The sequence below is a fragment of the Sorex fumeus genome, unplaced genomic scaffold, assembly GCF_029834395.1.
Source record: "Sorex fumeus unplaced genomic scaffold, SorFum_2.1 ptg000015l, whole genome shotgun sequence".
In the NCBI taxonomy this organism is placed as follows: domain Eukaryota; kingdom Metazoa; phylum Chordata; class Mammalia; order Eulipotyphla; family Soricidae; genus Sorex; species Sorex fumeus.
In genome coordinates, this window is record NW_026606072.1 from 10,118,464 (window position 1) to 10,136,997 (window position 18,534).

Sequence of the window (18,534 nt, forward strand, 5' to 3'; positions counted from 1 at the left end):
AGACCTGCAGGCCCCAACCAAGGCCTTACTGGGGCCACTCTCCACACACTTGGATAAGCCTCAGACATAACAAAACTGGCAGAGGAACCCAGGTGTGTGGGACCCGGGGCTGAGATCTCCAAGCCTGCACGGTTTGGGACTGGACCTGTCAGTAACTAGACAGTTACACCCTCCAACTGCCCTGTAACCCCAACAAAGGCCAGGATCCAGAGATTATCACAACAAGCTCCCAGGAGCGCGCGGCCTGCGGCCGCGCGACTATTCATTTGCTTTTCTCTAAATTTTCAGGATACCTTAAATAACCTTAAATATCCAACCCGCACGGCAGAGCCTGGCAAGCTATCCGTGGTCTATGCCAAATAGACCAAACTGATATGCCAAATCCAGTAATAAATGGATCTCATTTCCCTAACCCTGAATATGCAGAGTCGAGAAGGATATGGAAGGAGAGGCTGATAAAACACCAAGGCAGACATAGGCTACCAAAACGCAGAAAAACAAAAATGATTGTCTGTACTTTTAATGCTCGTACCCTGGCATCTGCTGCATCCATTGAAGACCTTATGGTACAAGCACGAAAGATCAAGTACGACATCATTGGTCTGACCGAAACGAGAAAACATCAATTCCATCATGCTGTTTTCGACACTGGAGAAGAACTGTTCCTTGGAACATGTGATAAAAGAGGCGTCGGTGGTGTCGGTATCCTTGTCAACACAAACTTAGACACGAGCATTGATTCATTTGAATGCCTAACAACCCGAATCGGACGATTACACTTGAATAAATGTGGCTCACTACCGGCAGTTTCTATCTTTGTTGTCTATGCACCAACATCCAGTTATGGTGAAAGAGAAACTGAGAAATTCTACATGGAGCTAGAGAAGTTCTATAAAGAAGATCACGCCTTCTACAAGATCATTGTCGGTGATTTTAATGCCAAGATAGGACCAAGAAGATCAGTCGATGAACTCCACATTGGAACCCGTGGCCTGGAATGGAACGAACAGGTTGACAGACTGTCTGAGTTCATCATGTCAACCAAAACCTTCCATGGTAACTCACAATTCCAAAAGACTGAATCTAAAAGTTGGACATGGGAGTCTCCCGATGGACGGTTCCACAATGAAATAGACCACATCATATTCAATCGGCGGTTTTGCCTAACCGATGTTGCTGTTGTCCCAAAATTCCAAACGGGATCAGACCACCGTCTTCTTCGTGCAAAATTCTACCTCACAGAACGAGGAGAAAAGAATGCAAGGTTTAAGAAGAGGACTCCCAGAACAACCACCAACTGGGAACTCTTTGACTCTGTTGCGGCAACATGGGAAGATGCCGTCATTGACAACATTGATGAGGAATATGATCGAATGATTCAGCACCTCCATGATTGTGCAAGGAATGCCAAGAGAGAGATAACCACAAAAAACCGTCTTTCTTCAAACACTCTTGTACTTATTCGCCAACGTGGCTTGGCACGTGCCTCAGGCAACCACAAGCAAACGTCCGAACTGGCAAAACAGTGCAGAGAAGCCATCAAGGATGACCTCAAAAACAGGAGAGCAGCAGTACTGGTAGATGCAGCAGAAGCTGGAAAAAACATTCGTAATGCCCGCCTGTCCTTCACCAACTACAAAACCAAGATGACTGCCCTCCGACATCATGATGGATCTATCACATCTTCCAGAAGGGCAATGGAGAAGATTATTCATGACTTCTACTCAGATCTCTTTAATAGCCACATCCACTTGCCCACATACCACATACCACATGATGGATATGTCGTTCCCAATGTTCTCCCTTCCGAAATCCAACATGCCATCTCGTCTGTAAAGAAACAAAGAGCACCTGGCCCAGACAAGATCAGACCTGAACACCTGAAGAACTTACCATCAGTACTCATCAATACATTGGCTCGACTCTTCACACGCTACCTGTCTGAATGCAAGGTTCCATCCCAATGGAAAACCAGCAAGACTGTACTACTATACAAGAAAGGAGACATCCATGACATTGGCAACTATCGCCCAATCTGCCTATTGTCTGTCATCTACAAACTATTCACTCGAGTCATCCTGAATAGGATTAGCAGAACACTAGATGAAGGACAACCATGTGAACAAGCTGGATTCCGAAAAGGATTCAGTACCATCGACCATATCCACACAATAATCAAGCTCATTGAGGTATCTCGGGAGTTCAAGATGCCGCTCTGTCTAACGTTCATTGATTTAAAGAAGGCCTTTGATTCTGTTGAGACGGAAGCGGTCATAGAAGCCCTAGCCAATCAGGGCGTACAAACTCAATACATCAGGATCCTTCGTGAGCTCTATTGCGGATTCACTACCAAGATCTCACCATTCTACAAAGAAGTAATCATCCATATCAAGAGAGGGGTTCGGCAGGGTGATACCATTTCACCAAAACTCTTCAGTGCCACCCTTGAGAACATCATGCGACAGCTGGAATGGGAAAACATGGGAGTGAAGATAGATGGTCGGCAACTACACCACCTCCGCTTTGCTGATGACATCGTTCTAATAACACCAAACATCAACCAAGCAGCACAAATGCTGAACGACTTTGACCGTGAATGTGGAAAGGTCGGACTACAGCTGAATCTTGCGAAGACAATGTTTATGAGAAACAGCCTTGTTCCTGACGCTCCATTCGCTCTCAACGGAACCACCATCTCCGAATGCAACAGTTATATATACCTAGGTCGAGAAATCAACATGATGAATGACCTGGCACCTGAGTTGCGCAGGAGGAAGAGAGCGGCTTGGAATGCCTTCAAGAGCATTGAAGAAATAACTAAAAGGACAAAGAACCTCCAGCTACGAGCACATCTCTTTGATTCCACTATTCTTCCTGCATTAACATATGCCTCAGAGACCTGGACCCTACGAAAACAGGATGAGAACACTATTCGGGTCTCTCAAAGAGGAATTGAAAGAACTATGCTTGGAATATCACGATTCACTCAAATGAGAGATAGAATCCGGAGTTCTGATCTTCGTCAACGCTCCAGAATCAGGGACGCTGTCTCATTTGCCAAGACATCAAAAATCAGATGGGCTGGACATGTAATGAGGTTTACAGACAACCGCTGGACTAGAGCCATTACTGATTGGATTCCACGAGACATCAAAAGATCACGTGGACGCCCACCTATAAGATGGTCAGACTTCTTCGTCAAGACCCTAAATGATCGGTTTGAGGCTCTACATGTTCCTAAAACGAACAGATACCATTGGGCTACGCTAGCACGCAACCGGGATGAATGGAGACGTTACTGGCACCCGCTCGAATAAAATTAAGTGATTAAGTGATGAATATCAGGAGTGTTTGATCTATTTCTTTGAAAAATATCATGGGTATCTTTATAGGGACTGCATAGAATCTATATAGTGCTTTGGAGAGTACTGCCTTTTTTTTTAATTGAACTACTGTGAGATACAGTTACAAAGCTTTCATGTTTGAATTTCAGTAATACAATGATCAAACACCCATCCCTCCACCAGTGCACATTCTCCACCACCAATTTCCCTAGTATACCCCCCCTTATAAATCCTTCCCCTGCCTCCATGCAGACAATTTCCCCCAGACTCTCTCTCTACTTTTGGGCATTATGGTTTGCAGTACAGATACTGAGAGATTATCATGTTTGATCCTTTATCTACTCTCAGCACACAACTTCCATCCCAAACGATTCCTCCAACTATCATTGTCTTGGTGATCCCTTCTCCGTTCTAGCTGCCTTCCTCTCCAGATCATCAGACAGGTATCTACTGTCCTTGGGTGCCAGTCTCATATTATGTTATTTTATATTCCACAAATGAGTGCAATCATTCTATGTCTGTTCCTCTCTCTGTGACTCATTTCACTTAGCTTGATACTTTTCATGTCCATCCACTTATAAGCAAATTTCATGACTTCATCTCTCCTAATAGCTGCATAGTATTCCATTGTGTAGCTATTCCTTGATTATTAATCCTCCCAATCCATGAGCAGGGCATGTGTCTCCTTTTCCTCCTGTCCTCTTATTTAAGTAGTATTTTGTAATTTTTTATATAGGTTTTTCATCTCTTCAGTTAAGCCAGTTTCTTTTATTATTTTTACAGATGAAATTGAACAACTAAAAAGAAATTATGAAATTATGAAAGAAAAATTAAAATCCCAGGAACTGGTGAGTTTGTATTTTCTTCATATTCAGTCAACTCCTTCTAGAGTAATTATCTTCTCAAGTTAGAAAGCAAGTAAAATATTGTTTTCATCTACAAAAGCAGAATAACCTTGCGCTGGAGAGATAGAAAGGTTTAGGCGCTTGCCTTGTATGCAGTCAGTTCTGCTTTGATCCCTGCCAGGAGTAATTTCTGAGCATAAAGCTAGGAGTAAGCCATGAGCATCACTAGGTGCCAAAACCAAAAGCCAGCATAATATGAATCATTTTTTATATGTGTATGTCAGAATCTTTAATAAATGAAAAATTTAATGAAATACAAGTTTTGACAGCACTAGTCTTTTTGTATCTATATCTCACATACATCACTTTTTCTTTCTACCAAAAAGAGGTAACAATTATTTTGCTCATATTTTAAAATTATGTTAATAGGGTTCTTAGTTTAGATTGCGGATGGACACCATCCAGTCTGTGACATAGAAAGTCCATGAAATCATGTGGTCTGGCCCTGAATCATTATGGGACAGACCCATATGCTTCTCCCTGGCTGCCCTGCAGCCTATCTGCCTATATTATATGACTTATGATTGACGTTATAAATATCTAGATGATCTATGGCAGATGAAACTATGGTATACCACCTCATTGTATGCTATATTAGTGTTTTTAACCTCTGAATTTAAAATTAATGAGTCTTCATGATTTGAATAATCTACTGAAATTTTATTGTACCATCTGAGTCAAGAAAGTTTATGTGAATCACAGATTCATTCAATCCTAAAGGCCACCTTAGCCTCTCCTACTTTTTCTTTTCTCCTATGGGAATATACACTTGTATATTCCTAGTATAAAATAGAAATAACAATTATATAATATGTAACACAGTGTGAAAGAAATAAAAGATACTTGGCAAGTGCCAGTTCTACCCACTACAATACCCCAAACTAACTGAAGTTGAACTCAGTTTAAAGACAGTTCTCTAGTACAAAACCTCTAGATATTCAAAACATATGAGAAACTATTCCCTAAACAAATACAAATTCCAGAAATACATAATGTCCATATTTATGGAACTGGCAGAGTTACTTGTAACAGTTGTACATCATTTAATGACATTTTAAGGTCATTGACTAACCATCTATAAATGGTAGTCCCATTTATCTAACTATGTGCATAGTAAACTGTACCACCTGGGTAGTGTAATTATATCTTGTGGTGTTTATATAATAATGAATTCTGTCATTAAGTAATACAGAACTATAAACAGAGAATCTATATTTTACACAATAAAGATGCAATCAAAGGCTATCTCTTGAAATTTAAAGTTTCTAGAAAACAAATGAAAATAAGGCAAGAGTAACTTGTGAGATTTAGTCCCCTTAGAAGGAAGGAATTTCTAAAGGGATTTCTAAACATAGTCTAAACATAGTATAAAGGAAAAAGAAAAACCTAGTGATACACACTCAGTCCCAGGTTTGAGCCCAGACATTGGGATAGTCTTCCTGTTTTCAGAGAGATGCATTAAGAGTTGAAAATTACAATAGTATTTTTAATGTGAAAATAATCTAAGTAAAATCAGTGTCCCTGGTTTTTTTTTTGGGGGGGGGGGGAGTTTTTGTTGTTGTTTTGTGGGTTTGTTGTTTTCTGTTTGTTTTTTTGTTTTGTTTGCTTGTTCATTGTAGTTTTTTACTATTCTACTTCACTATTATTCCTGCTTTCTTTCCTCTTGCCTGTATCTTATGCCTGTAAGTGGCTTCTTTGTGTCAGGCCATAACCTTGGGGAAATTGTCAACCTTATCTTTGGGAGATATCTCTTCTGCCATCTCATTAGATGTCCCCCCCCACCCCCTTAGCATAGTAAATCACTTCTTTAGTTATTTCAACAACATAAGAAGCTAATCTTGGGGCTGGAGCAATAGTAGGGCGTTTGCATTGAGGTTGACCCGGGTTCGGGTTCGATTCCCAGCATCCCATATGGTCCCCCCAGCACTGCCAGGAATAATTCCTGAGTGCATGGGCCCGAGGAGTCACCTCTGTGCAACACTGGGTGTGACCAAAAAAGCGGAAAATAAGAAAGAAGCTAATCTTGAACAGCTGTTGAGGATCACTCAACTTATGAATTGTCTAGCTTACTCATACAACTTAAACCACGGATAGTATTTACCCTCCCCTTTGGAATTAAGGACATTTATTTAGTTTTCAGAAACAGGTTCATCCCACATTCAAAGGATTCACGCTATATTAAGATAGGCTTACAAAAAAAATCCTTCTTTGACTCTAAAGTATAGCTTTGATTAGACACTTTTATTAGCTTTTATTAGACACTTATTAATGTCATGGAATTTATTCATATATTTAAACAAAATATTTAAGAGCACATAATATGTTAAATAGGGCTGGAGCGATAGCACAGCGGTAGGGCGTTTGCCTTGCACGCAGCCAACATGGCCGACCCGAGTTCGATTCCTCCGCCCCTCTCAGAGAGCCCGGCAAGCTACCGAGAGTATCTCGCCCGCATGGCAGAGCCTGGCAAGCTACCCGTGACGTATTTGATATGCCAAACACAGTAACAACAAAGTCTCCAATGGAGACGTTACTGGGCCTGCTCAAGCAAATCAATGAACAACGGGAGGACAGTGACAGTGACAATATGTTAAATATTTAAAAAGAGATTGTCTCTAGATGTTCTCTATCTTGTTGAATCAGAAATTGATCCTTCTCAGATAATGAACAGTCATTCCCTTTTGGGTATAGTTGCATATCAAAAATTTATATAAATTGAGAATTTTACCTTTATTGTTAATCAGTAGATATGTACATATATTTAAATTGAAGAATGGGTATATATTTTAATATTTTAATATTTAGGAGTATAAAAATAATACTGCGAAACTTATGACTGAAATGAAAGCCAAAGAGGAAGAATATAAGATAGAAATCAGAAAACTTTATCAGGACATGCAGAAAAAAGGTATGTTTTTAAATTTGAATTTATTAAATTGTAGTACTGTGACGCTGTCTTCCCATTGCTCATCAATTTGCTTGAGCACACACCAGTAACTTCTCCATTGTGAGACTTGTTGTTACTGTTTTTGGCATATCGAGTATGCCACAGGAAGCTTGCCAGGCTCTGCCATGGAATGTCCCAAGAGGGACGGAAAAATCGAACCCACGGTGGCATAAAATAATTTAAGTGTGTATAAAACTTTTTTAGCAAGAGCAAGTATTTTCTAGGTAGCTCAGATAGAGAAGGGAGCACCAAATAAAGGGTGTTTGGAGCATCCTTCCAGGATGGGAGATGCATGTTGAAAGTAGACTATGGACTGAACATGATTGCCACTCAATGCCTCTTTTGCAGACCACAACACCCAAAAGGAGAGAGAGAGAACAAAAGGGAATGTCCTGCCACAGAGGCAGGGTGGGATGGGGGGCGTGGGGATGGGAGGGATACTGGAATCCATGGTGATGGAAAATGGGCACTGGTGGAGGGATGGGTATTTGATCATTGTATAATCGAAACCCAAGCACAAAAATTTGTAAGTCTACAGGCACATATGCTGCCTGAGCCCATGTGCTGCTTGTGCCCACATGGCCGAGCACATGTGTTGCCTGAGCACATGTGTCGCCCGTATCTCCCCTCTTGAGATGTGTATTTTCATGCTTTCGTGTCTAATGCTAGAATGTGTGTAGGGGCTCTCTCCGCCCTTGGAGAAGCCCGTGTTCTCTCTTGAGTACATTACTCTCTCTCACTCTCTCTCCCTGCATCCTCCAAATAAAATCTATTTACTTCAAAAAAAAAAATGTAAGTCTACAACTGTACCTCATGGTGTTTCACTAATTAAAAAAAAGAGCAAGTATTTTCTTCAGGGACTCCACTGTGCAGTGCTCAAGGCTTACCCAGGACATACCCAACAATGTTTGGGTCACCAGTGCTTTATCCAGCAGCACTCAGGAATTGAACTCAGAGCCTTGCAAATACTAGGTGGAATAGCATTACCTTATTGCATATCACTTGATCACTTGACTTCCCGTTAATCCTCTATTTGCTCGAGCGGGTGCCAGTAACGTCTCCATTTGTCCCTGTCGTGTCCTAGTGTAGACCAATGGCGTCTGTTCACTCTAGGAACACGAAGAGCCTCAAACCGATCGTTCGTGATCTTGATGAAGAAGTCTGACCATCTGGTAGGTGGGTGGCCACGCGGTCTTTTGATATCCCGTGGAATCCAGTCGGTAACAGCTCTAGTGCAGCGGTCATCTTTAAATCTCATTACGTGACCAGCCCATCTGATTTTTGACACCTTGGCAAACGAGACAGCGTCCCTGATTCTTGATCGTCGATGGATATCGGAACTCCGGATTCTTTCTCTCATTTGAGTGAAACGTGATATTCCAAGCATAGCTCTTTCTATTCTTCTTTGGGAGACCTGAATAGAGTTCTCATCCTGTTTGCGTAGGGCCCAGGTCTCTGAGGCATATGTTAATGCAGGAAGAACAGTGGAATCAAAGAGATGTGCCGGGAGCCGGAGGTTCTTCATCCTCTTAGCTATTTCTTCAACGCTCTTGAAGGCATTCCAAGCTGCTCTCTTCCTCCTGCGCAGCTCGGGTGCCAGGTCATTTGTCATGTTGACTTCTCGACCTAGGTACACATAGCTGTTGCATTCAGAGATGGTCATTCCGTTGAGAGCGAACGAATGGGGCGTCAGGAACGAGGCTGTTTCTCATAAACATTGTCTTCATAAGATTCAGCTGTAGTCCTACCTTTCCACACTCACGGTCAAAGTCGGCCAGCATTTGTGCCGCTTGGCTGATGTGGTGTTATTAAAACAATGTCATCAGCAAAGCGGAGGTGGTGTAGTTGCCGACCATCTATCTTCACTCCCATTCCTTCCCATTCCAGTCGTCGCATGATGTTCTCGAGGTTGGCACTGAAGAGTTTCGGTGAAATGGTATCACCCTGCCAAATCCCTCTCTTGACATCGATGATTACTTCTTTATAGAATGGTGAGATCCTGGTAGTGAATCCATAATACATATCACAGAGGATCTTGATGTATTGAGCTTGAATGCCCTGGTTGGCTAGGGCTACAATGACCGCTTCCGTCTCAACAGAATCAAAGGCCTTCTTTAAATCAATGAACGTTAGACAGAGCGGCATCTTGAACTCCCGAGAAACCTCAATGAGCTTGGTTATCATGTGGATATGGTCAATGGTGCTGAATCCTTTGCAGAACCCGGCTTGCTTGCATGGTTGTCCTTCATCTAGTGTTCTGCCAATCCTATTTAGGATGACTCGAGCGAACAACTTGTAGATGACAGACAATAGGCAGATCAGGCGATAGTTGCCAATGTCATGGATGTCTCCCTTCTTGTACAGTAGTACAGTACTGCTGGTTTTCCATTGGGATGGAACCTTGCATTCAGACGGGTAGCATGTGAAGAGCCGAGCCAGTGTATTGATGAGTACTGACGGCAGGTTCTTCAGGTATTTGGGTCTGACCTTGTCTGGGCCGGGTGCTGTTTGTTTCTTTACTGACGAAATGGCGTGTCGGATTTCAGAAGGGAGAACGTTGGGAACGACATATCCATCCTGTGGAATTTGGTATGTTGGCAAGTGAACATGGCTATCGAAGAGATTTGAGTAGAAGTCATGGATAATCTTCTCCATTGCCATTCTGGAAGATGTGATAGATCCATCAGGACGTCGGAGGGCAGTCATCTTGGTCTTGTAGTTGGCGAAGGACAGGCGGGTGTTACGAATACTTTTCCTGGCTTCTGCCGCATCTACCAGCACTTCTGCTCTTCTCTCTTTGAAGTCTTCCTTGATCGCATCTCTGCACTGCTTTGGGAGCTCGGACATTAGCTTGCGGTTGCCTGAGGCATGCGCCAAACCACGCTGGCGAATAAGCTCAAGAGTTTTAGAAGACAGGCATTTTTTTGTGGCTCTCTCTCTCTTGGCGTTCCTCTCACAATCATGGAGGTGCTGAACCAGTCGATCGTATTCCTCGTCAGTGTTGTCAACAACGGCATCTTCCCATGTTGCCGCAATAGTGCCAAAGAGCTCCCAGTTGGTGGTCATTCTGGGAGTTCTCTTCTTATACTTTGCAGCTCTTTCTCCCCGCTCTGTGAAGTAGAATATTGCATGAAGGAGACGGTGGTCCGATCCCATTTGGAATTTTGGGACAACAGCGACATCGGTCAGGCAAAACCGTTGATTGAATATGATGTGGTCTATTTCATTGTGGAATCGTCCACTGGGAGACTCCCATGTCCAACGTTTAGATTCAGCCTTCTGGAACTGTGAGTTACCATGGATGGTCTTGGTCGACATGATGAACTCAGACAGTCTCTCACCCTGTTCGTTCCATTCTAGGCCATGGATTCCGATGTGAAGTTCTTCGACTGATCTTCTCAGTCCTATCTTGGCATTAAAACCGCCCACAATGATCTTGTAGAAGGTGTGGTCTTCTTTATAGAACTTCTCCAGCTCCATGTAGAACTTCTCAATTTCTCCTTCATCATAATTAGATGTTGGTGTATAGACAACGAAGATAGAAACTGCCGGCAGTGAGCCACATTTATTCAAATGTAAACGTCTGATTCGGGTTGTTAGGCATTCTAGTGAATCAATGCTCATGGCCAAGTTTGTGTTGACAAGGACACCGATGCTTCCAACACCTCTTTTATCGCGTGTTCCAAGGAACAATTCTTCTCCAGAGTCGAAAATGGCATGATGAGATTGGTGCCTTCTTGTCTTGGTCAGACCAGTGATGTCGTACTTGATCTTTCGCGCTTGTACCATCAGGTCCTCGATGGATGCATCTGATGCTAGCGTACGTGCATTGAAAGTATAGACGATCATTTTTGTATTTCTTCATCGTGGCAGCCTAGTTCGGCCTTGAGATTTTATCGGCCTCTCCTTTCTCATCCTTCTCAATGCTGCCATATTGGTGAAGCCTTCAGCTCCCACCAACCACAGGTGCAAAAGGGATTGAAATCAGGAGCCCCACCCTACCCTGCCCTCTCTGCTTCCACCAACCACCAGAGACCCAGGGATTGGATTGCGCACACAAGACCCACCCTGCCCCTACCGGGACCAGATAAATACCTCACTGGCAGACCTCCACTACTGACACTACCTCCGCTACCCAGCCGCCATCACACTCCAGGACGCTTTCTGGACCCATGCAGCCACAAAACGGCCACGCGACACAATGTAAGACATTAAATACCCATCTTCCGGAATTGCCGTACCATATTTGATAGGGTTCAAATATGGTAACACCTACAAGGGCGATTAGAGGTCTCCCCAAAAGCCTCTATCCCTCTCAGAAAGCCTGGCAAGCTACCGAGAGTATTCCGCCTGCATGTCAGAGCCTCGCAAGCTATCCATTGTGTATTCAGTATGCCAAAACCAGTAACTACAATGGGTCTCATTCCCCTGACCCTGAAGGCTTCACCAATATTGCATATTAATTTAGATTTGTTGACATTATATGGGAAACATATACATGATTTTCACGTAATATTATCTAATATTAAACCACAGATATCCCTATAAAGTAAATATAAAAATGTATAATAGATAATTGAATTTATATTCTGCATGTTTAATAGAATTTCACTAATTTCTTCCTGTAGTAAAACAGGTCTCAAGAACTTATGTTGAGGTTTAAATGATTTCATAAATACATTAAAAACTTTTTTTGGTGAGCCCATACTTCCACATTACAGAAATCAGCTTGAAATGCATGTTAGGTATAAATGTAAACCTTTACTAGCAAAATGCTAGAATCATAGAAAATAATGATCCTTGTGACCTTTATATCCTCCTCAAAAGAAACAAAAAATATAAACAAAAAATTCTAAATTGAACTTCACTAAAATGTTTAATTTCTGTCCTTCAACACTGTTAAGAAAGTGGAAACAAAAGAGGCTGATCATGGTCATCAGTCAGTGGGCTTTGCACGTGGGAAGCTGGAGATTTTCAGGTCTTTTTGGCAGGGAGGCCTCACCCAGAGATGCTTAGTACTTACTCCTGGCTCAGTGCTCAGGAATTACTCCTGACAGTGCTCAGAGACCATGTGGTTCTGGGAATCCAATCTAGATTGGCTGTGTGCAAGGCTGTACTATTGTTCTGCCCTCAGTTCAATTCTTGGCACTGCTTGGTTCCCCCAGACACCACCAAGAACAATGCCTGAGCATTGAACTGGAACTAGTCCTTGATGCCAAAACAAACAAAAAACCCAAACCACTGACTAGTTGATCATGCTTATAAATGAAGCGCTTATAGCAAAAATATATAAAGGAGACTTTGGATCATTGGTGAAGGGATATTGACACTAGTGGTGGATTTGAAATTTCAATTCTTTCTGAATCACAGTGCCTAAATAAAATAGATAAGTAGAGACCTCTAACAACTTTCTAAGTCAAACATGTCAACAATTAAAAGGCCCACATATTTAAGCAGACACATCCTCAAAGGTACACTCATGAATGAGCATGTTCAACATAATTAGTTAATACAAAAATGCAAATTAAAACCACAATGAAATACTACTTTGCAACCTTTTACAATTGCAAAAATCTTAAAATCTATCAATACCAAGTGTTGATGAGAATGTAGAGCAACTGGAATTCATACATGAATGGTGCAACTGTAAAATTATACCACCATTTTAGTAGAGTTTTACAGTTTGTTTGGATCCTCTGAAAATCAAATACCAAGATAGGATTAGATATTCAAGATATTTATTGGTGCAAACACTTGTAAGGGCAACTATAGTGAAAACTGAGACTGGGGTAGGGATAAGAACAGTCAATTTTAACAACTGAAGGTGAGAAGAAAGAAGTATTGAGTAGGAAAAATTCTTAGACTATGATATATTTATAAGAACATTTTAGGAGAGCTGAGCCAAAGTTGCACATAAAATGAGTTCTGCAACTGTCAGAAACAAGTCTGCTTTAGTATACTGCCAAGCTCAGTCATTGGCTGGGAGCATCCCTGGAGAGTTATGGCCTTAGTATAAGCACAAACATGGTCCTGAAGACAGTCAGTCAATTATCCTCTCAGAAGCTGATGTCTCAAAGATGCATATTCATGGCCTCAACAGTCTACTCTTTGTCCTGCACAAATCTATTTCTCTGCACGAGTTCAGGTATCAGCTCTTCCATGGTTCCTGTGGAACTTTATTACTCAGGAGAACCTAAAAGAGGCATTGTTGAAGGGTACATTTTCCTTGGGACCTAGCCATATCTTCAGCCAACATGTTCTAATTTGATTCATAGAATTCTAAATGTATATGTACCAAATAATAGATATTTACAAATATGAAATAAAAATTTACCAAACTTGTAGGAGAAGCAAATCTGAAATCATAATGAGAAAATTTAAAACACATAATACTAAAAGCATGTAAATTCAGTATTAATACAGAGAACATTACAATAAAACTTATAAATGAGTTTCAACTGATGTAAATAAACCACTCTAAAAAGTGAATAACTTTTCAACTGTTTTTTAAGAAGCTCCTTTAAGGAAATTGACCATATCTGAATCAAAATACAAATTGTAGTTTTGTATAGGTCTGAATTCAGAATAAGTTATTTGACCACATTGTAATTAAACTTTGTAAACTACAGAAAACTAGAAAATCTCTATATTTTTGAAGTTTTTTTGCAATTATGTAGATAAAAGCAGAAATCCTAAAGGAAGTAATGAAATATTTTGAATTAATTAACCAGAAAATACTACATATAGAAATTATATGGCACAGATAAAGCTTTACTTATGGATAAACACTTTTAAAAGTGCCTGCCGGGACTGGAGTAATAGCACAGCGGGTAGGGCATTTGCCTTGCATGCAGCCCGACCCGCGTTCGATTCCCAGCATCCCATATGGTCCCACAAGCACGGCCAGGAGTAATTCCTGAGTGCATGAACCAGGAGTAACCCCTGTGCATCGTTGGGTGTGACCCAAAAAACAAAAAATTTAAAAAGTGCCTGCCATTACACACACACACACACACACACACACACACGAACGAGACCCTGAGGCACCGCCCACGAACATCCTCTCTGGCTCCTGATTGAGTTGCTGAACGGCCATGATCCCAGAGACTCGGAAACAAATTTTGCAACCCAGCGGCTTTTGGCAGAAATCCCTCCAGATTTAATTATTAAAATTCCAGAATTCCAAAATCGCACAGCCGCAGTAGCCATTCATAATCAGCAATAGAAAACAAAGTGTCTAATATTGCCTTTTCGGCAGATCTAAGTGTTGGGGGAAAATCTCAAATAACAATGGTGGGGCTGATGTTGAAATACAGAATGTAATCAGAATAGAGAGAGAGTAATGTGGACATCATCTGCTCCACAGGTAGGGGAAGGGTGTGGGATGGGGGGTATACTGGGGTTGTTGGTGGTGGGGAATGGGCACTGGTGAAGGGACGGGTATTTATTATTGTATGACTGAATCTTAAACCTGAAAGCTTTGTAACTGCTCTCATGGAGATTCAATAAATAAATTTTAAAAATTTTTTAAAAAGTGCCTGCCACAAAGACAGGAAGAAGGGCAGGAAGGAAGCTGAGGAAGTTGGTAGAGAGAAGTGGACACTGATGAAGGACTTGGTGTCGAAAAATTGTATACCTGAAATTCAATCATGAATAACTTTGTAGTTTGTAATTCCTGGTGATTCCAGGTTTTTGATGTTTTAAAAATATTGGGAAATGTTAAAAATCAGTTATCTTAATAACTGTGTTAAGAAGTTAATGAGGGAATAGAGTGATAGTAAACACAACACTAGTTACATCCCAGGCACCAGGTACCTGACCCCATTACCCTTGGGTTCAGCTGTGGTGGTTTCTGTCACCAGAAGATCAAATCCACAAAGTGTCAAGCCTCACATTGAACCATCTGGCCCAGTATGCTAATTATCTCTAGAATGACCTATAGGCCCCTGAGCACTGCTTGAAAAATTAGGAAATCTAACTAAGCCTAAAGAAATTTAACAGAATGATGTCATAGAGTCATGAAATTTATATTTCTAGTAGAATCAGAACCCAAAAAACACTTGAATACTAATAAATGATCAATTATCAAGATTAATCAAGAAAAGCAGAGAAAGTAGGCCAGAGAGATAGGACAGTAACCAACACTGGGTTTAATCTCACCAGGGCCCTTTGAGCCCACCAAAAATGATCCCTGAGCACAATCAGGAGCTAGCCCTTAAACCACCAGGTGTGCTCTCCCCAAAAAAGTGGATGGAGAAAGTATAAGTCACCTGTATCAAAAATGAAAAAGGGAAAACTAGTTCAAACTTTGAAAAGAGAATTAACTATAAAATGATATGCATAAATGCCAGTAAATTTGAGTAGTTAGATGAATTATATATCTTTTGAAAATAAAAACATCATAAAATATAATAGAAATTAATTGTTTTATATTGATTGAAGAAATTAACTCTATAATAAAAATTTCATGTGGAAAAAAACTGCAAAGACTTCCCTGAATTGGGGACGTGTCTTAGGGGGTAGAGCACTTACTTCCCCCACATGTGTGAAGCTCCAGATTGGATCTTCAGCACCACAAAATAAAAAGAGAACAATTCGTCTGACGGCTTATCTGAAATTCTGACCAAAATTAGGGGAAAAACTGTCAATTTTATGTAAACTCTTTCAGATAAATAACACAAAAACAGTTTCCACTTCATTCAATAAAGCTGTCACAATCTTGATTGCAAACCCTTTCATGGGAATCATAGTAAAGAAAATCATGCTCCTATTCTATGATATAGATTCTAAATATAATTCCATTTTAATGATTTAGCTTGTTTTTACCAAGTTCTTTGAAGTTCTATTTTCAACAGTTTACCTCCAGAAACATAATGGGCACAGAGTGAGACAAATGGAAGTCAGTTTCTCTAAGACCTTCAATAGGCAAATTTATTCTTTTGGGCCTTCCTTTATCCCATGCAAACATGGAACCTTTGTACTAGGGCCCTGATCCTAAATCTTAAATATGGGTAAGGTTGATTGGTGGAGGTAATTAAACCTCTAGGCCAAGAAAAATAAAAGCCAAATCATATTAGAGAAGCAAAGGAAGTAAAGGGGGAATAATAGTGACATTGCTTACTTTGTCTTTATACTACAAAGGAAGGGTCAACAAGAAAAGGGCAAACACGGTAAGTAGGCCAGGGGTTTTTGACTGAATTGTCAGGTTGAGAAAAAATGGTTAATTGCTGAAGGTTTTAATAAAGTGGTTGCCATATAAGAAGGTATGCTCCAGGAAGGCTAGCCTACAAGAGGGAGAAGGTAGAAACTGATAGTATAGAACCTAGACACAGAGTGACTTCATGCAAGGAAAAATGAAGCCTGAAATTAAGTGGAATAGTCACAGTCACGGTCCTCCCGTTTTGCTCGAGCAGACCCAGTAACGTTTCCATCGTGAGACTTGTTGTTACTGTGTTTGGCATATTGAATACGTCAGGGGTAGCTTGCCAGGCTCTGCCGTGCGGGCTAGATACTCTCGGTAGCTTGCTGGGCTCTCCGAGAGGGGCGGAGGAACCGAACTCAGGTCGGCCATATTGGCTGCGTGCAAGGCAAATGCCCTACCGCTGTGCTATCACTCCAGCCCAGTGGAAGAGTCATGGATAGAAATTTCTTTTACCTATGTTTTATGAATTAATGGGCTTACAGGCAGCCAACATGGCTGACCCGAGTTTGATTCCTCCGCCCCTCTCGGAGAGCCCGGCAAGCTACCGAGAGTATTCGATATGCCAGACACAGTAACAACAAAGTCTCCAATGGAGACGTTACTGGGCCCGCTCGAGCAAATCGATGATCAACGGGAGGGCCTTATTCTTCTTATATGTTTTATTAATTAATTGACTTTTTTTTCACCTCTCTAAAACCACGTATTTTCCACGTACAGCAGATGAAGTGCTTGCCTTGTACACACCTTACCCAGGTTTGATCCCTGGCATCACATATAGTCCCCAGAGCACTGCCAGGAGTGATTCCTGAGGAAAGAGCCTGGAGTAAGCCCTGAGCATTGCTAGGTGTGACCCAAAAACAAAACAAAAAAATATTTTCTTAAGTTTTCAATCATCCAACATGGCTGACCCGAGTTCGATTCCTCCGCTCCTCTCGGAGAGCCCGGCAAGCTACCAAGAGTATCTCACCTGCACAGCAAACCCTGGCAAGCTATTCGTGACATATTCGAATATGCCAAACACAGGAACAATTGTCACAATGGAGACGTTACTGGGCCCACTCGAGCAAATCAATGAACAACGGGAGGACAGTGACAGTGATTCCATCCAGGATTACATATTGTCGTTAACCAGAAGAGGAAATTTAATGAAATATAAAAACATAGTGTAAAAAATGAAAAATGCCCAGTTATATGGAAAAGAGTATAACTGCCTTGATATGGCTCTAGAGTCCTCTGTTTTGTAGTTAAGAGCCTTCCAAATCTAGGAACCTAGACTTTGTTTCTTTCTTTGGGGGAACAGCATTTTTATTTTAGCCACATCTTGCAGTGCGGAGGGCCTACTTCTGACTCTGCATTCAGGAACTAAGTCTGGTGGTACCCAGGGCACCATATGTGGAGCCAGGGTTGGCTACATGCAAAGCAAGCACCCTGCCCGTTGTACTATTTCTGTGGCCCTGTTTCCTTCTTTAATCACTAAATCCTTCACTTATTCTCTAGTCTATGGTATGTCAGAGCATAAATCCATTTATTCGTGGGAAAGCACTTTATGGGAAGCCTTTGAATTTCAAGTATTTAATGAGTGCTTGTTAAAAATATTTAAAATTTCTCTTTTGCAAACCACAGCACCCAAAAGGAGAGAAAGAACAAAAGGGAGTGCCCTGCCACAGAGGCAGGGTGGGATGGGGGGATGGGGGGTTGGGAGGGATACTGGGATTAGTAGTGGTGGAGAATGGGAACTGGTGGAGGGATGGGTACTAGATCATTGTATAACTGAAACCCAAGCACAAAAATTTGTAAGTCTACAACTGTACCTCATGGTGTTTCACTAATAAAAAATTTTTTTAAAAAAATTTAAAAATATATATATATAAAATTTCCAGGCTTGTCAAAAATATGTAAAAGCTACTCAGCACAACCATTTTCTAAAATGTTTTAGTAATAAATTTTACTTTATTGTTAATGGTTTAGAATAAAACATTTTAAAAATTGAAATATTGCTCGAGGTAAAGGTAAAGTTATACAATGTTATACAATGATCTAGTACTGAAACCCAAGCACAAAAATTTGTAAGTCTACAACTGTACCTCATGGTGTTTCACTAATAAAAAATTAAAAAAAAAATTTAAAAATATATAT

At 41.0% G+C, this 18,534-nt stretch overlaps 1 protein-coding gene across 1 annotated transcript in view; it reads left to right on the forward strand.

The window, feature by feature from the left end:
- Positions 1-18,534, forward strand: part of CCDC152 (coiled-coil domain containing 152) — a 41,939-nt gene that overhangs the window by 11,814 nt on the left and 11,591 nt on the right. The window contains exons 4-5 of the mRNA XM_056112023.1: positions 4,128-4,192; positions 7,055-7,157. Of these exons, the coding sequence (XP_055967998.1) occupies positions 4,128-4,192; positions 7,055-7,157 (168 nt within the window). The remainder of the gene's footprint in view (positions 1-4,127; positions 4,193-7,054; positions 7,158-18,534) is intronic.